We start from the raw sequence: 19,131 nt of genomic DNA, 5'->3' as shown, positions 1-19,131 counted from the left end.
GTAGTTTTATTGAAGATTTTAATCTTGCTTAAATGTATGAAAATAGTCTATTTCTGGGATAACACAAGATAAATATATAGTATGCTGCATCATGCTTTTGGTGGTATATCAGCACTTGCCTGTTACAGCTGTAAAACTCACTGGAGACTGGCTTTTTGCTGGTAAGTTTGTTACATTAATCAAAAATGTGGGTAAATTTTGAAAGCTGCTCATTACCCTAAGTTCATTTTAAGTTAGCAAAGGCTAACATTTTAGTGTTTACTGTTCAAACTTTTACTTGGGGCTAACATCCCAGAGCGGAAGGTTAAAAAGGTTGTTGTTTAACAGCATAAGGTATAAGTTACTTTAATACAGCCACTATAACCAGCATATTCGTTTAGATTTGTGCAGATAAAGTCATTTTTGAGTCATTGTTATTATGTTGCTGTGTAGTTTGAGATCACTGTTATCATTCCACAAATTTTTCTTAAACATATTGTCCATTTGTGAAGCTGTTAAATGTTGTGATATTTTTTAGCTGAAGGTGGGAAAATAAAGGTATTTCATGTCAACAAATCATCAAAAGACGCTTTTAAAACAGTCACTGCTTTCAAAAAATCAGTGATTCATGGATTTCAGGTGCAGTAAAACCCGCTTTATAGAGCATTGGTTTTTAAGGCAAACCACTTTTTAGAGCAGTTTCAACTGATATGGAATGAATGATGCTTTTCCTTTTTTAAAATCTTTGCTTAATAAAGCAGTGCAAGCACTGCTAATTAGAGCAACTTGACACATGTCAACACTTATTTGTCACGAAAAGTGGTCCCTGTTCTTAAAGCATGATCACGCTGTGGACTACCCAACCAAATGCAAAGTCAAATAGTTAAAAATTGACCTTTTTTTCTGAACACTAGTAGAAGCAGGAACGTACAGTACAGTAAATACAGAAAATGACAATAAAACGCTGTTATTTCAAATCATGGGTGATTACCCTTTTATACACCCACTTTTGCATTGAAAAGGTGTACCAAATCGTGTTTATGGATCCTAGCCAAAGCCGAACATTTGCAAAAGAGAACTGATTTATTTTAGCAAATCATTCAATCTAGTATTGCAAGTATTTCTATCGCAAAAACTATTGAAACGGTGCTTATAAACCGAGGCTTATATAATTAAAGAAAAACGTTGTTCAATAGTTAAAACTTATATATACTAAATTGTAACTTGCAAAAGAAAGGTACATAAATGTCATACTTTGATTTCCTGTTACGTACAGTAGAGTACGTACATACTTAACAGAGAAAAATTCTGCTTATGAGAGCAAATTTTGCTTTTCCAGAGGGTGCTCTATTAAGTGTTGTTTACAGTATAACTAATACTGTATTTTACGTTGCAGTTTTTCTAAGAAATTTTCGAACAGCAGGTGATAGATTATACTGTTGTAAAGTTTAAATTGTACTGTATTATACATACAAGCATGTCAGTATTTATACATGTTTTGGATAATATACCTTTCTCCATATAAATTAGTGATTCTCATTCATGTTCTTTAAACGTCCTTCTACACTCTTCATTTATTTTGAAAACTAAAATTTAACCTGATTATTTAACAAATATGTTCATATATATTAATATCTATATTTGGATATCTTAAAAAATAGTGGCACCAGATTTTAATCTTTTAAAAAATTAAAATCAAACCCATTAATATATACCATCTCAAACTAAAATCGCATTAAATCAAAGCTAATTTTTTTCACTTCCTATGAAAATTTGCTTTTATTGCAGATGCTTTGTATAAATTGTCCTGCCAATGCTGAGACAATTTTTAACAAGCAATAACCAATCTGGTGCTTTCCCCTAAAAAATCCAATCTTTGAAGTTGGCTTTCATGTTAAAAAAAGTTAAAAATTGTTGTAGATTATTTTATTTTGTATAATGTAGGACTTCAAGTTTTGCGGTAAAAGTTATATTACTGCGCACGGTGGGAAGGAGATCTGCTCGCTAGAAATCACAGAAGGTATTGAAATGAATGTTAGTGTATTTGTATTCCTGTATGTATACTCACAGGTGCTGACTTTCATTTTTGCACGGTGTGGTGGTGGCATGGCAACTTGCTGTCATCAACTCGAAAAAACTTTCCAGCCAAGTTTTAGTTTGACTGTTCACATGCTTTCTATTAATCGTGTTTTTTACGTTAAAGTAAATAATTGCCATGTTGATAGCTGAATATTCAGAAAACTTTATTATGTATGCATTTTCATTTAAATTTCAAGTTGTTGCCTATTTTCTAGGTTAGATTTTTTGACGGTTTGCGTTTTAGTATGTTTTTAAGATCAACGTGGCATATTAGCCAGCTCATGTTTTTTCTTGCAACGAAAATTTTGTGTCGTAAAGATTATTATACAAGACAACTGTTTTCCATTACTTGGACATTATTCAAAATTTTTGCATAGAACTTTACAATTGTTAGCGATGCTAAAATGTTCCATGTAAATGCATCTGAGACAATTAAGACAAAACAAACGCTCAAGACGTGTTTAATTTTACTAATTGTTTTTCTTAATACCTCATGAAATTTAATAGACAACAGCTTTAGATTGCAGGTGGTTGACATCAGGGCTGACAATATGATGCAAAGTTTGCAGTCGACCAACAAACGTTTGCCTACGTATCCACCACCGGTCAATTAATTGTAGGTAGTAAGCCAAAGTCGCAAGTTAACTAAATTGAGTACGTTTGTCTTTTTTCCTGAATTTTTTAGCAATATGGCATGCTTAGTTGCGTTGTATGAGAGGAAATTTAATTGAAGCTCGCCCAAACCTTGTTTATATTGAAATGAATGTTTGACAAGGTCGAAAACTCAAGCGAGACAGTTCAAAATGATGTCATGAATCATAATTAAACTAAATGATAACACCTTAATCTTTTTGTAAAGGACATTACCGTATTGAATCGGTTACAGTGACTTAAGGAATATTGACCTGAGCACTATTTATCGTATGTGTCGAGTTTGGATTACTTCAGGTCAAGCTCGCATGTAACTTCATCTTAGAACATTTTACACTTTACGGCTTGAAACTTTGCCGAAGTCTTTAGAAACCTATTCTTTAAAAAACAATAGTAAATCTTTTGTTTTACTTTTTTATTTGTGACAGTCACTACTGTTGTTTACTTTGTAGTAAATTTTGAACATCGAATCATTCTCGAATCAACTTTCTTTATGAAAAGTTTGGCGTGAAAACGAAAACAGTATAAAAGTGGTCCCAAGAAACAGTGCACATTTGACACAATCATCCGCCTGACACAAACAAAGATATTCACTGCTAGCTAGCCAAAAGTTATATGGCTTGGCCTAAATAAAATACAGGTAGTAGTAGTTATGTGTTACCTTAGCCTCCCCGGAAAACAGTTTACTTGATGCTACACAAGATTTGTTTGTGTCAAAACCAGTGCACCGTTTTGATCTACGCTTTATGTTATCTCATGGCAAAGAGTACTTTTACTCATGTGAGCATGGCCACTCTATAACCCTGTAAGTCAGCACCTATATGTTTACTTACTCTTCGAATTGTTTTTAATAAATAGGGTTTTGTAAATATTCTTATTTTTATTTGTTGCATTAAGGTGCATCTTTTATACGTCATTTTTGGGTGTCAATTGTCAATATTTTTGTTTTTTATGAAAAACAGAACTGTTTTAATTACTTTTTTTCTCCATGATGTCATAGATACCAAGGATGATTTGAGCCTTACAGTTGTGGTGGATAATCGCCATGAATTTGACGACTGGATTCTAGATATTGCATGTATCAGCACCAGGTAAATATCATACCATTAGAATTTTACGAATTTTGATATAAAACTAAATGGTTAATGTAAGTTTCTTTTTTTATAGCTTTAATCAGATGAATTTGGCAGTTGCGCTTGCACACAATTCTGTTGTTCTCTACGATTGGTGCAGAAATCAAATTCTGAAAGAAGTTCACTGTGTTGAGAAATGCATTCTCTATTCAGCCCATTTTGTAACTCACAAATGGTGAGTGGTCAATAACAACAAGTAATAAAATTGTGTTATTGAAATTATGTGAAGCAGTAATAAATCCTAATTGTCATACTTTTTGTTTGAACTTTAGTGACAATGTATGGGACAACTTGGTGCTGTGTGCTGGGACTGTGTTTAATCAGATCGTGTTGTGGAAACCATGTAGCAAGGCAAATGAAGAGCAAAGGGTAGATGTCTTGGAAAGAATATGTGGCCATAACGGTGTTATTTTTGATATTTCATACGACACTACATTTGATGTGAGTAATAAACAAACAGGAGTCTTGCTCAGTAGTCTTTGAACAAATTTAATTATCAAGTTGCTACATTATTAAGTTGTTCATTTTTCAACACATAACTTTTCTTGCATACAGCTTTTATTCAGTGCCTCTGATGATCGCAGTATAAGAGTTTGGAGGTGTCCTGCCTTGGGAAAGTCGTTTACTCATAATTTTGCAACAGATCACTCAAAAACCATATGTTTGGGTGTTATGTATGGACATGAAGCTAGAGTATGGAACATGAAATGTTATGTAAAAGGTACGAAAAGGTCAAAAAATGAGTTTGATAGTTTAGTAACTTTCTTTAGAAACAAAATCTCTATTAAAATTGTACATGTTTGTAGCATTAAGATTTTCTTGGTTTGACAAATGAATATAAAATCTTCTATCAATATTACTCTACCTATTGGTATAATGTATTTGGTATTGCAGATAAAGAAAAATATGTTGTAAGTATTGCTGAGGATGGACTTTGTATCATTTGGAAACTGATGTTTTGCAAGGATGAACTGACGTCAACAGTAGTTAAAAAAACTGATTTTCATGCAAATCTTCTAAGCCTCAGTCTTGATGACACTGGTAATTTGCTTTTATTCAACCTAATAAACCTTTTAAGGATACGTGCAGGAGTAAAACTTAGATGGTTGCAAACCAGTTCATGGTTTCTGCCACTCCGTTTGTAAAGCACAAAAAAACAATTTTCGAAATATTACTCTTTAAACGATTTCTGTTTTTATAGTTTCCAGTAGCACAACATTGGGGTGCCACTCAAAAACATAACACTAACAATGAAAGCTCATTTAATTTAACTCTCAGTAACTCAAAATTTTGAATAATTCGAAGAAACACAAATGATAGTATGATAGTCTTTGTCTTCGGATTGAAGAAAGTCTTTGCATGACTTAAATGTCATATATGTATACCGACTACCAGTCAGTGTAGCTTCTGCTTAAACATGTCCCTTCTACCTGAAGCTATTTAAATGTATTGCACAGTAATGCCATATTTATATCACAGTTAATTTTATACAGGAAAATATGCCATTGGTGGCTTTGATGGATCAGTTCGTGTATTTAATTTTGATTTGCATTTGCTACCTATACATTCACGTTCCGTTTTTGAATTTGACAAAGGTAATGCTATAATATGTCGCATGAATATGTGTAACTGTGCTTTGTTTTACTAATCAATTGCCAAAGTTCTTCTATTACTATTATATATGACTTGGAATTTATTTAGCTTAGGATATTGAATTTTTGAATTTTGTTAAGAAACTTGGGGTGTTGCGAAGACAATAAAGTTACTCACCAGAAATGGTTTTGCATGCTTGGTTCATACGGATACTGGCTGTCTCTTATTGCACAAAGGAAACCACTGGCAATTGCTTCAACAGAACACTGAGTATGGTTCATATGCAATAATGACTGTAGACGGAATGGAAAAATATGTTGCAATTGGCAACACAAAAGGTATATCTGTTATTTGTGAGCAATAATTATGTATAATTGCAAGAGATTGGCAGATATGAAACCAAGCTTGAATCGATTCACCGAATATTTTGTGAGTGGAAGATTTGGGTGAATATAGCACAATACTTATAAATTCATCAACTTCAGTAAAAAATGACAATGCAACTTGGTGGCCTTGTTTAAGTAGGGACAGGTCATTTAGTTTGTCAACTTGTCGTCAATCGCCACTTAATTATGTTTTCTGAATCAAAGCAAATTCTATAACAATTATTTCATGTTTTAAGCCAAATTGGCAGCGTATTGATGAAATTTTATTGTTTGATATTGATGCGAATTAATTCAAGATATATTCATGTCGACCTACATGATCGTATACATCATAAGTTCATGTTTACATAAACTTAACCAATATTTCTCGTGACGCTTCCTTAACGGTGACCTATATTTAGGTATAAATTATAAGTGCGCACCGAGATATATAGGCAGCAAAGTGCATTTTCCACTTAAAGTTTAAATGGCTGGTCATACTTGTGGCATGTAGTACTACATTAATTAATTATCAAATGCTAATAAGAAAGATGCAGAAATCACTAAAAGCTGTATTTCAGGTTCTATAAAGGTATTGCAATTAAAGGACGATCACACGATTTTCTCAACTGCAGAACTTTCAGAATTTAATAATAAAGTTCTGAGCATAACTTGGTACCAAGATTACCTGTTTGCATCAGGTAATTGCCTTGTATTACTATTGTTATTGAACAGGTTTTATTATTATGCAGTAAGTTTCAGTCGTTTGATGCTTATGTTGATAGGATGTTTGATGTAATTCGATCAAGGTTTTCATAATACACAAGAAACTATATTAAAATATTACATGATTTAGGGCCGGATGGCACTGTAAATATATATACGGTTCGTGTTGTGAATGGCGAGTTATCTGTTAAGCAGTGCGTGAGCTTTACTTTGCCGCAAGCAAAACACAGATGGCATACGGCCACACTAATTCTCAGTTTTGAGCCCATTCAGCTTATATGTGGTGATAGGCGGGGTTCTATTCATCATTTTGTTGAAGGTACGACGCGTTTTATTTTTTCATTGAAAGACTTTTGATATATTTATTGCTGCAAATCATTCAATGTTTATATTGCTTTCGGTTTTATGCTCTCTTGACCAGCTCTGAATTTGTATATCATGGCAGGCACAAGTAACCCAGTGAACACTTGTCATGGTGTTCATGGAAAGCTTGGTGTCACTTCTCTGCAGCAAGCCGGTCGGCTGATAATTAGTACAGGAAGAGATGGTCACTGGAGGCAATGGAGAGTTGATGATGAGCTCAGGCTCTTACGGAAACATCGTACAGCACAAGTATGTTGTGTTGTGGGGTGTGCTTGTAATTTCTGCTGTATGGGCTCCAAAAGACAAAAATTTGCATGTGATGCAAAATGCCTTGCGGCAGAAAATATATGCCTTTAAAACCATCACCATTATTGCGTGTTAATCAAAGAGGGAATATATGATTAGTTGATTACATTACTTTAAAAGGTATTTATACTTAGCCGTGTTGTCATGGATAAATGCTTTAGGGAATGGAGTGGCTTGAAGGATCATGTTTGATAGATCACAAAACTTATATTTATGGTTTCCATGGAAATAAGTTTCTGGTTTGGAGTAAGCAATCAAGTGAGAACTTCTTTATCGGACCATTTTTGGTGTTGCTTAAAATACTATTTGTTAACATCAAATAAACATAAATTCAAAAATTAATTTTGCTGTCATTTTTTATTTGAAAACATGTTTTTGCTTGTTTGGTTAGGAGATGAATTATTTTCTGTTCTCTGTGGTGGTGGTCACAGATCATGGGACTTCTCTCCTGTTCAATCGAAATTTGTTTTCCTCAAAGCTGGACGGCTCAATATTGTTGATGTAACTTTTAAAGCCACTCTGTTACTTCTAGGACTTTTCCACCTTGTTGTGGCACTGCCAATTTCTGCAAACTTCCTGCATTTATTAGCGAAAAAAAGTAGAATCTTAGTGCTATGCCTGTTACTCACTATTCTGTTCTTACAGATTCCTTACCCAATACTGAGTGAATCTATTATCAACTATAGTCTTCATAGCCAACAAATCAATTTTGTTTGTCATTTGATGTGCATGGAACATGACAATGAATCTACCCATATACTTGCTACATCAGGGGAAGACACCAAAGTGATACTGTCAGCTTGTATTACTAAAACTACCACAAAAGAATCAATGGTGGATTAGAGTTTTTGTTTTTCTTTGTTATCATACTTCTAACTTACTTTTTGGGAAATCTTTTACTTCACTTGCCTAAATTTGCTTCGCTTTTAGCTTAAGGTTCTACAGGTTATTGATGATCATTTGTCAAATGTGAGAGCCATGGACACATTGACTATTGCTGAAAAGGACTCTTGTAAGCAAGTGATGCTTTTTACTGTGGGAGGTCGTGCTTCATTAAATATATACATGATAACTGTGTGGAAAAACACAGAGTTAGAAAATGTATGTTTAACTGCACAATCATTGTTTGCCATTCATGAGGTCTATGCATTTATTTGCATGAAATACTGACAGTATAAGATACTGTTTCTATCTCTTGAAATGATTGCTAAACTTTAATCTAAAATTTAATTAAAACATTGTCTTATAGTCATGCGACGTGGATCACCTCGCTTCTTTTGAAAGAAATATTTCCTTATCAGTTGAAATGAGATTTATGTCTATAGCAGCATGGGAAAATGGTAGGTCTATTTGTTTTTATAAAATTGACATTTAAAACTGTCTGATTAGTAGTAAATTGCAAGCATGAGTATGCGTAGAAACACATTGTTGTACTTCATCGTTATGCAAATCTTAATAAAATCTGATAAACTTTTATGAAAAGTTGTTATTTTTACACATGAAAACCTGGATGATGTATGACGATGTGCAAGTCTTTCAAAGCGTTTGGCACATATTTAAGCAATAAACACTGAACAGTCATATGCTTTTGGTACAAATCTCACAACTAATATGTTGTACCAATCTCAACTCTGTGTTAACACTTACAATAATCTATTAATGGCTGCAATGGTAAAATACTTTAGTTTGCTAGTTACTTTTTTATGTGAATGATATGGTTTATTTCAAGTGATTTATGTGCAGATGAAAATGGTGAATGCATGGTGGTTGGCTGCTCGGATGGAAAATTACGTCGTTTAGCCAGAACAGATACAAACAGTATTGAGATAATAAGTAAGAAAATAGTGCAAAGTGATAGAAATGAAATGTTTACAGTGCATGACAGTAACTTTAAAAAGTAAAAAATAAAACATAAATAGTGTTGCAGTAGAATCAAAACAATATTGGTTAATACTGTATATAAATCTGAAAAAAAGCAAATGTGTCATATCATTTTGGTAATTCTATGGTGAATAAGTAAAAAACTTTTAATTGGCATTTAATAAAATGTGTATTGATTTCAGATGAATCTGAAGAGTATCAAAATTGCTTTCTAACAGTCAAAAAAATGAAGAATATCATTGTGGGTGGATCAACTGATGGGAACTTATATCTTATGCAAACACAAATGAAGAAAATAGCATCGTACAAATGTCACCAATCTGGAATCAATGCCATCGCATGCTGCAGTCTTATACTTCAGAAAATTACCTACTATTTCTTTGCAACGGGTGGTGACGACAATGCAATCAACCTGATGTTGTGCTGCTGTGACACAAATATAAGAAATGTATCATCATTTAAAATTTCTAGTGCGCATTCAGGACAAATCACCGGCCTTCATTTGGAACATTTGGAGTCAGAATTAACTTTGGTGTCCACTTCAATAGATCAGAGATTGATCAGATGGTGCATAATGATCTCTTCTGATTTTAGTATAACATGTGAGCAAATATCGTGTACACTTATACAAGTTGCAGATGTGTCCGGTATGGATGTGTATCGTGGGAACTATTTCATTTGTGGACAAGGGTTGTCACTCTGCATCACCATGACTGAGAATTGTCCGATGAGGTGAATGTCGTTTGTCTTCTTGAAACAAATTCGATTTAAATGGTGACGCATTCCTTGGGGGACTGCTGGCCGGTGACAGTTTGGAACCATCGTTCAAGATATAAGCTTGTGTTGCTTTTGGAGCGTTTTGAAATAATGAAACTTGATTCTCGTTTACACGACGATGATAGGCTGAAGCAGCATGGTTTGAACTCCTGAAATTCACACAATTGTTTTTTTGGTTATTTAGGAAAAAACTTGGCTTTTTCTTTAAATTCTGCCTGTCTACTATTACTCACATTATGTGTCTTGAAGAATTGTGTCGAAGATCAAGCTGAGTCAGAGATTCTAAGCGATTTTGCTGTCCTGTAAAAAATATATAACTTATGGTCGAAATAGTAATCTCTATAGCTGATATCATTTTTCTACGTTTCTGACACTAACCAGATTTGGGTAAATGCAATGGTTGTGTCCGAAGTTGTGTTGGGATAAATTTGTACTTGTTTTTCTCAGCACCAGCAGGCAAATTTGACAGCCATGTTTCAGCAACGATTGGTGACTCTTGTCGAAATGTTTTTATTGGTCTGAAAATATAAAATTTTTTAGTTCACCCAAAACTTTTATTTATGGAGAGCGGTTGTATTTTCTGTACAAGTATACCTGTGTGCACCCTTAAAGGTTCTATAATTCAATGGAGCAAGTCCCTGAGATTTTTTCTTGCTTTTTGATGACTGTGTAGTATATGTATCATGGTCTGACCAGTAGCCTTTCGATGGAGTTTTTAATCTTGCAGTTGGACTTTTTAACGCATCAAAATTCATAGTGTAATCATATGTTGGTTTATTGTTGGCTTGGTGTGATGAAATGAGTTCTAAAAAGAGACAAAATCAGAACGTTCCTTGTATTATTTTGTACAAATGGTACTACCATCATAATGTGGTACTATCATGGCAAGTCTCCCATAAAGACGTCCATAATTAAATTCTATATGGGAACAAAATCAAAAATATTGGAATAAGATCACGAGATTGAATAAGACCAAGACCATATTTATTTCAGTACGGAAAAGGTACGAGAACTTATTGCTTATATGGTATTGTTCGGAGCATTTTGAACTTATCCATTGAAGGTATTATTGAATTTTGATATAAAACCATGTCCACTCTCATATATACTTTATAACGATTTTTTACAAAAAAATTTGATGCACAACAAACATACCAATTTGTGCCAGGGGTTGCAGCTTGTGCATGACATCTAAGGCACCTAATAAAACTACACACGTAATAATAAATAAATTTTGAAAATTAAGTAAGCATGACAAGTCACAGTAAATGTCACCTCTTGCTTCTGAACTTTCATGATCAGTGTCGTTTTCATGAGAAGAATCTGAACTGTTTGGTGAAGGCGGTTTCCTTGGCGCCCTTTTTCGAATGAGCAGTTGCCTTTCCCTGCGCTGCTTTACATCTGGCTTGGTTGCTGGTTGAATGGTGTCAGAATTGTGGGCCGCTGTTGGGAGTTTTAATAAACTTGACCTAGGAACAACCTTGCCAGTGATCAAGCTTATGAAAGATTTTTCGTTTTCTAATGCTTCAGGTTTAGAATTAGGCTTGTTTTTTGGCTTGGGAAATAATTGCTTCCTTAAAATTTGATGTGGCTGAGTTTCGCTGTTCAATGAAAACATCTCATTCCATGATATTGGCTCGATTGATACCTTATTTTGATACCCTGCAAGTATATAACATACAGTTACTTATATATTTGATGTGTATATATTTGCAACATTTAATTTAGTTTTTGGACTTGAAATGGTTAGAATCACCATTTTAAAAAGTACGTAACATTTGATTGACTGATTTTCATTCAATCCTTTTATTTTTTATTATTGTTGCGATGACAATGAAAACAGTGCTAATTATGGAAGTAGAAGCACTAAGCGTTAATGAATAAAAATATGACAAAAAGCTGTTCAAAGCAAGTATGAAACAGGTGGTGTAGGCGACATAGGTTGACCACTATACCTAAATTGTCTTCATGAATTTACAATACCTGTAGGTTTTGTTTTTAAGGGATACTCAGATTTTGCTTTCGAAAGAAACATGGATTTGTTTCCAGCAGATCGTCCTACGGGTTGAATATCAATCTGAATAAGAATACTTTTTCAATTGATTTTGAATTATTGTTGTGGGCCGCAAATTTGGTAGAGTCTGTTAGTATCGGGCATAGTACAGCATAGTTTCATGGCTGACAATAATGGAGTAATACTCAGCATGCCACATCAAGCAGTTAGTGGTTAATAGTTAAATGTTCATATCGCTACGTTTAATACAGATCTTTCCTTATTTCAATAATTTTAGCTAATATGTAAACAATATGTCAAGAAAAACCTTTATTGGGGCTGCTGTTTGGTTTTCTGTTACTGTTCTCACTGGTGCTGCAGTGAGCACCGCCATATTTGATGATTTCCTTGTGTCACTTCCTGTTGATTCAGTATATGTTATGAACATTTGGTGGTCTTGGGCCCATGAGCTGTCATGATTCTTATTATGATGATATTTTAATGAATGTTCTGATGTACTTGAAACAGATGATGACGGTCTAATCAAATTACGTTTCTGTAAAAAAGATTTTTCACATCACACTTTGTCAGTTGTTATTGGCTATTGACCTAGCCATCGAGTGTATGCTAAGCAAGCTACAACAAGCAAAAATATCTTTTCCATTTTCCCACCTTTTGCTTTCGTTTTGGTTGAACATTTGTATGCTGCGGTTTAGGTTTCTCTGGAAATTTTTCTGTTTGAAATTCCTTTGCTTTAAATGAATGTGTTTTCAAGGCATGACGGCCAGGTTCATTTTGGGTTTTATCTTTGGGGGTTCTTTTTTTTGTTGGTTCACTTTCACATTTACCTTCGCTAGTTATTGCACAAACCTGGAAAAATTACATGGTAATTTGAAATTCCTTCAAATACATGTTGAGCCACAAAAGTTATTGGTGCTACTTCACCATCTTACCGTAAATGAATAATCTCTGTCGGGAATGAGGTTTGTTGCATAGAAGCTTTTATCAGTCCCTGAGTATATAACTTCCTTATTAGCAAGAAGCTCATAACGAAAAAAACGGCCAAGTGGCATGCTAGGAGGGTTCCATGTTATGTGGACTTCATTTCGACCAATAACAGTAACAGAAGGTCGTTCTGGAGCATGTGCACCTGAATAACAAATTCAGGAAAATGAATTACTTGCTGAACTATTTATCACACAACCAACAGATGGATTTATTTCCCTTAGCACTGCTCACCTAATTCTTCAGTCCGGATGTTTAGTGTGGCTTTGTCACCAGGTCCCTTACTGGTGTTTGCACATACATGTATGATGTAGTTTGTGGCTGGTTGTAATCTTCCAAGTATGTATGAAAGGTCATATGTAGTGTCAACCACCTTGTCACCTAAATATTTGACCTAAGTAGTTGTGTTGTTTTTTACAATATTTATGTAATTTTCTGTTGAAAATAATTCATATATACATATTGTCATTTTCATATTTGTTTTTTGTAGAATTAAGATATAATATTGAAACTGTCATCTTTTATAACTGTGTGCACACTGTATGGTTCACAGAATTTTTCCCAGTGGAAGATATATCATACACTTCAAAGCATCTGATTCAATAAACTGGAGTTTATGTGGTGATAGTCAGCATTCAACCCATGTAAACATACCTACTAATATACTATAACCTCGCAATGTTCCATTTGGGTGCTCAGGTAAATTCCAGCTGAATCTTATTTGACTATGAGTTGTACCAATTACTCGTAAATTGCATGGTGCTGATGGATATCCTTCTTCTGAATTTCACATACATAGAACATTAACAACATTATGAAAACAAAATTCAGCGTTTTAACTAAACTTATTGTTTAAAAGATGTATTTTTGTATATCATTGCAAAATAAACAATCCAATTCTTTTATCCTAAGATAATAAAGACGTGGTTGGTAACAACTCCACAAACATTGATACAGACAACTACAAAGAAATTTATATGCTTGGGGAGTGCTTGATTTGATAACCATAGCAGCAGCTTTTTGGATAAAAGTCTATTTAATCATCCCACAAGTTATACAAAGGTCGTAAAATTCTAAACGGTTTGACCAAAAAGAAATGTTGACTTAAGATAGGCTTCATTGGTTACAAAATATATTATGCTGCAAAAGACTCTCTCAGCAGATAAGTCTTTCTAATTGGATTGATAAGAAACATGCTTGGGCTTGTAATTTTCACCCAACTTCGATAAGATTCTTTTGTGTTCGCTCTTTGGGCAATCGAAGCATTGTTGGTCACAATTAAAGCCCACTAGTAGCCATCTTAACAAAGTTTAATGGTTTTGTTCTGATTCTTATTTTTTAAATCTCATTTCGTATTTTTCATTTATTGGTGTTTAAATTTCAAGACTTTGATTTACACTTCCCACTTAGAACAATAAAGTTGTAAACATACATACCAGTGCACACTTCTACAATTTCACTAAATGGGCTTTCTTCTCCAACTGTTGACAAACGAAGTTTCAAGCAATAGTTCGTGTTCGGACTTAAATTCTGCAATTCAGTTTTGGTATCTTTTCCTTTGTACACAACTTTTGATCCTGTAAATGTTGAGTATGCTGTGGGTACTATATACTTTTGCAAGTGTTTTTACCATTTGTAGAATTGAATCCAAATTGTAATGATGCAATAGCAGATGAAAGAAAATTAATATGTCACAACACTAGGTGCTAATGATTTTCCAAGCCAGATAATGTCCGCTAAGCATGTTTATAACTGAAATACTGTGATTACCATCAAAGAGCTTGTATGTTATATTTAGATCCTTATTTGTTTCCACTTTTTCCCATGTTACTATCACAGAATTTTGGTTAGATACTTTTACAGATGGTGGCTGTGGAGCATCAAACCTTTTCAGCTGTGTTATTGTCTTTTTGATCTCATCGTTCAATTCTAAACCAGCACAAACAGTTAGCAGATAAATTACATTAATCTGCTGATAAGACTTCTAAAAGTTTTTGTAAAACAAAGAGAAAGAGCTTTATGCTTTATTGCAGAAGTTATTTACTAATCTCAATAAAACCAGCAAGAGACTATAAAAAAAAGTTGGAATGAACGTTTTATGACTAAAATGCTTGTCTATTCAAATATAATAATTGATCATCATGAAACATTTTCCTTTTGTACAGGTACTTGAAATCGATGACCAGTACCTTTGGTGTTATTTGGTTTCTGGTAGCATTTCTTTAAAGCTTCAGTGACTTCAGAATTCTCCCGCAACCTGAGGACTCCTCTACGATGACTTGATATGGTTCGCAAAGTCCTATATATATTGGAGCAGTTTGGTATATTGTACTACTAAGTTTTTATGATCGGCGTTAAACTTATAATGACTTACATTGCTGCAAACCATGCTGCCTCAATATCTTCATCATTAGCTAACAGCATGAGTAGTCTGTTTGTAACATCATTGAATGCACTGTTATTTAAGATGCGGTAATTTCCATCTGTGTCAGCTGCCAAGCAGCTCACAGCAAAGCAAGCATTTTTTGCACTTCCAGTATCTCCTTTTGTTAGCATACGACATAATGTAGCGACCTAAATACATCAAATAGCACCGAATTTAGACAAGGTCTGTCTAGCATCAATAGCATCGAATTTAGACAAGGTCTGTCTATATAAATAGCTATAGTCCATTCACAAAGTTAGCTAGTATTTCTACAAACCATTTTTTCAGTTTCTGGGCAATTTAAAAGCCGTTCTTTTCCTGGAGACATGTCAAGCAATCGCCCAACGGCAAAGGCTGCATTCATGCCACGTCCTTAAACATAAGACATTTAGAAGTTTAGTTCTTTTAATTGTAATCAATTTACAGTAAAAGGATCAATTACCATAGATTGTTGGGCCTTTTGTGCTTAGGTACTTATTGGTTTAGCTGTGTTGATGAATCAGTGACCATCGTTTCGAAAAATTTACAGAAACATATTTTTTTTTAGGTTGTGAAGTATTATTTTAGGACATAGAATTGTTGGCACAAAGAAAGATTTACTTATTGCAAAACCTTATATAAAACGAAAATTGCCTCATTACCTCCCATTTGCTAATAGTCTGTTTAGTGTGAGATATGTTTTTGTTTTAAACAAAAGATGGAATGAGACATACTGGGAAATACACACTAAGGCAATTGTCTTGGTATACTGTTTCAAAGAAAGCAGACTTATCGAAGCCTATGAATTGTTAAAATACTAATTAAGATGTGTCAAAAGCTGAGTAAAAACACAATCACATTATACGTATCCATATTACCAGCAGCATCATTGCCCAGTGAAAACACAAGCTTTGTTAAGATGTGAGATGAGTTATCGTGGTTTAACACTGTCAGGCAGCCTTCTTCTGATATTGTTAACCTATAAGATAAAACATTAATGCAACACTTGTTAATAATTTAAAACATTAACAAAACATATTCTAATAAAACAGGGCATTTGGTTAAAAAGCTCAAAATATTCTACCTGGCAAGTACAAGTGCTGCATTTGATGCAGTCCATGTATTTTCATATGATAATAAATTGGTAATACTTGAAACAGTATCATTAATGCATGCTTGTCTGAGCATCCATGATCGACCTTCATTGGTTTCCGCCTTGAAATTAAGAGAAAGTGTTGTGTCAATTGATTGCAATATTTCACACTAAAAATTCTTGCAATCGATAAGAAAAAAATGTTATCTGGTTAAACAACAAATGCTCCATTTATATTATGCTTTTCTGATTTGGTTTTTTTCTCTTTCTAGGCAAAATTATTAGCTAGTTTGAAATTGATCTTCCTAAATTTCTCTATTGTTAGCCTCCTTTATCACAATATCATTGAGTATAAAAGAAATAATTAAGGCCATGTCCTAGCTAAATAAACAAAGTTTCACACAATTCAAATTTGTCATTTATTCAAGCAGCTGCCTTTGTAAAATATTGTGAAGTAATACAAAATTGTAAAGGCTAAGCCAGGCAACATAACTTGTTACCAAACAAGGATATGGTTACAATGTCATAAGTAGATAAACTATCTGTTTGGTAGTGATTGTTCCACTTTTTACCAAAGTCCCAAGGGTTCCAGCTGCATTCATTACACATTCCGAGTCTTCTTCTGTAAGCATGCGAGTGAGGTCCTATAAGCATGAAATAATTGTGCAGTTTTATATCAAAATAAATAAAAATACAGTAGGTTTTAGTAAACATTTTTTTTGCTTTGGATTTTGTTTTATTTGTATATCAATTGTCATTACATAGGCCTAAAGCCAATTTTGACAATTTAATTTAAATTAAGCTTTGTGAATCTAATCATAATTTCTTTAAAGAATTTAGGAAAGTATGATAGAAAGTTGTATTTTTCAGTAAATTCTTACTTTTATAATTGCCAAAGATTTTTTCCCTCTAATGATAGATAACACTCGATGTGAACCGAGCTCTGTCTCTGCCAGGCTTCCAATAACATATGACGCATTGCTTGCAATTCTTAATACATAAAACAACAATGATTAAAATACCACGTTAGGCATTTGAACCAAGTTGTTGCCATCCTATAACATTTTGCAATAAGTCATACTTTATAATATCATATCACAAACTTTTTAATAGCATAGTTACACACTTTCTTCAAGCTATTGAAAGTATTATCAGTGTAAAACATACTTCTGACCTTATGTCTAACCATGTAGAAATGGTATGAAAACATGTAAAATGGTTTGAGCAAAACGTTAGTAAACAGTTTAAAGTGGTAGAGTAAACATCTGCTGTTGTTTCAACAAACAAGCGTGATAACTCATTGATTTGTGAGTTACAAGACAACTTATTAGACACCAATTAGGTCTCGTGACTTATAACGTACTTTTCTCTGCTATATAAGCATTGTATTGTTTGTTTTTATATAAACATTGTTATTTATAATATATTGTATATATATATTTGATTCATAGTATCTTGTTATCAACTGAAGAAACTTGAAGTCTTGTCCCACTCAGTGCGTGCAGCAGTAGTGCAATGAAGTCTAATGTGTAAGTTTGACAGATATTGTTAAAAGCACAAATCGTTTATTTCACCTTAAGTCTTCGGATGATAAAAGTGTGACCAAGGACCACAGAAAATCTTCGCTTCCAGAATCACCCAGAAAGTTGTAAATTGTTCTTTCTTTTTTGTTATTAATATCCTCCACAAGTTGATCAAGACATTTTTGCTGTATGGCAATGTCTCCTGATAGTATATCTTCAAAATAATTTTTAGCTACCGACATTTTTTTTGCATCTGAAGCACTGGCATTGTGCAATGCTTGATAGCAATCACTTTGTATACTCAAGTCCTCGTTTGGAATTAAGCTGTAAATAGGAATTTCATTTTTTAACTAAATTACAAATTTTAATGTGGCCATGTTTAATTATTACTACAGCTTCACTATGCAGAACTGGCAGACTCTTGTTCTAAGTAATACTAACTTTGTTACAAACCTACTAGTAAAGACTAGACCTACAGTTTTTTCTGTTCTTATAAGTTGAAAGCAAGATCAGCCAACTTTTGAGACATATCACTATTATTTTACACATAGCCTACACATAACGTTCATGTAAATCTTTACTTAGGTATTATCATTTTCGCTTGTGTGATGTTTTTGCTTTTGTTTATACTACCAAAGATTGGCCACACAGAAGTCCCTCGCGTAGGCTACACGACATACAACCAGCAAAAATTGTTAACTAAACCTCAGAAAGCCTCATCTACTCATTACATTTCAACAGACGAGGTCCACATGTTATGCACAATAGACTGAACACAAAGAAACCTTCTTCAAGCCAAACACTCTAGGTACAAGATCGTAAATATACCGACCACGATAACACGCTTTTATACTTAACAAGTGATAGTGCTTTTTACTCTTAGCTTGTGTTTACTATGACGACATCTCGTTGTCTTGAGCGCCTCTGCGTGGATGTGTCAAATGTAGCTGTACAGTATTCTCACACTTTCCTCTTTGAATATAGCCTGGAAAAAGTCTTAGGCTATATCTTAACAATCGGTTGTATTTTAATCGTGAAATCTATTTATCGTCCGTGTGTATGGCGTTTATAAACGGCGTTATATTTGATTAATTAATTATTATCATTGTTTTCAGGTTGTTTTGAAGATAAAGGAGTTGAAAAAACACATTTTTCGAATTTTTTCAGTTGATGTTATCGCTTTACCCTAAAGTATTCTTGCGATCTAACGGTACGTAAAAATACAATTTTTATTGGAACAAATACATTTAATTAGATAAA

The 19,131-nt window shown here is 33.6% G+C and overlaps 2 protein-coding genes across 6 annotated transcripts; one reads left to right on the top strand and one right to left on the bottom strand.

Annotated features, from left to right (window-relative positions):
- The first annotated feature begins 1 nt into the window (after window position 1).
- Window positions 2-10,495, top strand: LOC143468279 (tRNA (34-2'-O)-methyltransferase regulator WDR6-like). 2 transcript variants are annotated; one of them, XM_076965393.1, is made up of 20 exons: window positions 2-161; window positions 518-618; window positions 1,924-1,999; window positions 3,710-3,800; window positions 3,877-4,017; window positions 4,115-4,283; window positions 4,398-4,563; window positions 4,737-4,883; window positions 5,336-5,437; window positions 5,576-5,773; window positions 6,382-6,501; window positions 6,657-6,845; window positions 6,972-7,138; window positions 7,357-7,453; window positions 7,587-7,696; window positions 7,841-8,029; window positions 8,126-8,296; window positions 8,445-8,535; window positions 8,939-9,028; window positions 9,259-10,495. In XM_076965393.1, the coding sequence occupies exons 1-20, from the start codon at window positions 92-94 to the stop codon at window positions 9,810-9,812; spliced, it is 3,039 nt and encodes a 1,012-aa protein (XP_076821508.1). In that variant the 5' UTR covers window positions 2-91; the 3' UTR covers window positions 9,813-10,495. The 2 variants fall into 2 exon arrangements, with proteins under 2 accessions (XP_076821508.1, XP_076821509.1); XM_076965394.1 differs by lacking the exon at window positions 518-618 and having other exon boundaries at window positions 28-161.
- Window positions 8,893-18,798, bottom strand: LOC143468278 (uncharacterized). Of its 4 annotated transcripts, none has more exons than XM_076965389.1 (22): window positions 17,923-18,796; window positions 17,230-17,338; window positions 16,921-16,992; window positions 16,340-16,470; window positions 16,134-16,234; window positions 15,554-15,648; window positions 15,226-15,425; window positions 15,041-15,150; window positions 14,622-14,780; window positions 14,288-14,428; window positions 13,506-13,631; window positions 13,086-13,232; window positions 12,800-12,996; window positions 12,519-12,716; window positions 12,175-12,402; window positions 11,837-11,930; window positions 11,129-11,515; window positions 11,009-11,062; window positions 10,448-10,658; window positions 10,232-10,371; window positions 10,087-10,153; window positions 8,893-10,002 (listed from the first exon to the last, which is right to left on the bottom strand). In XM_076965389.1, the coding sequence occupies exons 1-22, from the start codon at window positions 18,111-18,113 to the stop codon at window positions 9,771-9,773; spliced, it is 3,390 nt and encodes a 1,129-aa protein (XP_076821504.1). In that variant the 5' UTR covers window positions 18,114-18,796; the 3' UTR covers window positions 8,893-9,770. The 4 variants fall into 4 exon arrangements, with proteins under 4 accessions (XP_076821504.1, XP_076821505.1, XP_076821503.1 ...); XM_076965390.1 differs by having other exon boundaries at window positions 11,009-11,053; XM_076965388.1 differs by having other exon boundaries at window positions 11,009-11,515; window positions 17,923-18,798.
- Between the last annotated feature and the right edge of the window lie 333 nt (window positions 18,799-19,131).

The sequence above is a fragment of the Clavelina lepadiformis genome, chromosome 8, assembly GCF_947623445.1.
Source record: "Clavelina lepadiformis chromosome 8, kaClaLepa1.1, whole genome shotgun sequence".
NCBI classification, from domain to species: Eukaryota; Metazoa; Chordata; class Ascidiacea; order Aplousobranchia; family Clavelinidae; genus Clavelina; species Clavelina lepadiformis.
Note: the sequence above shows the minus strand (reverse complement) of the source record. Positions and strands in the feature narration are given on the sequence as shown.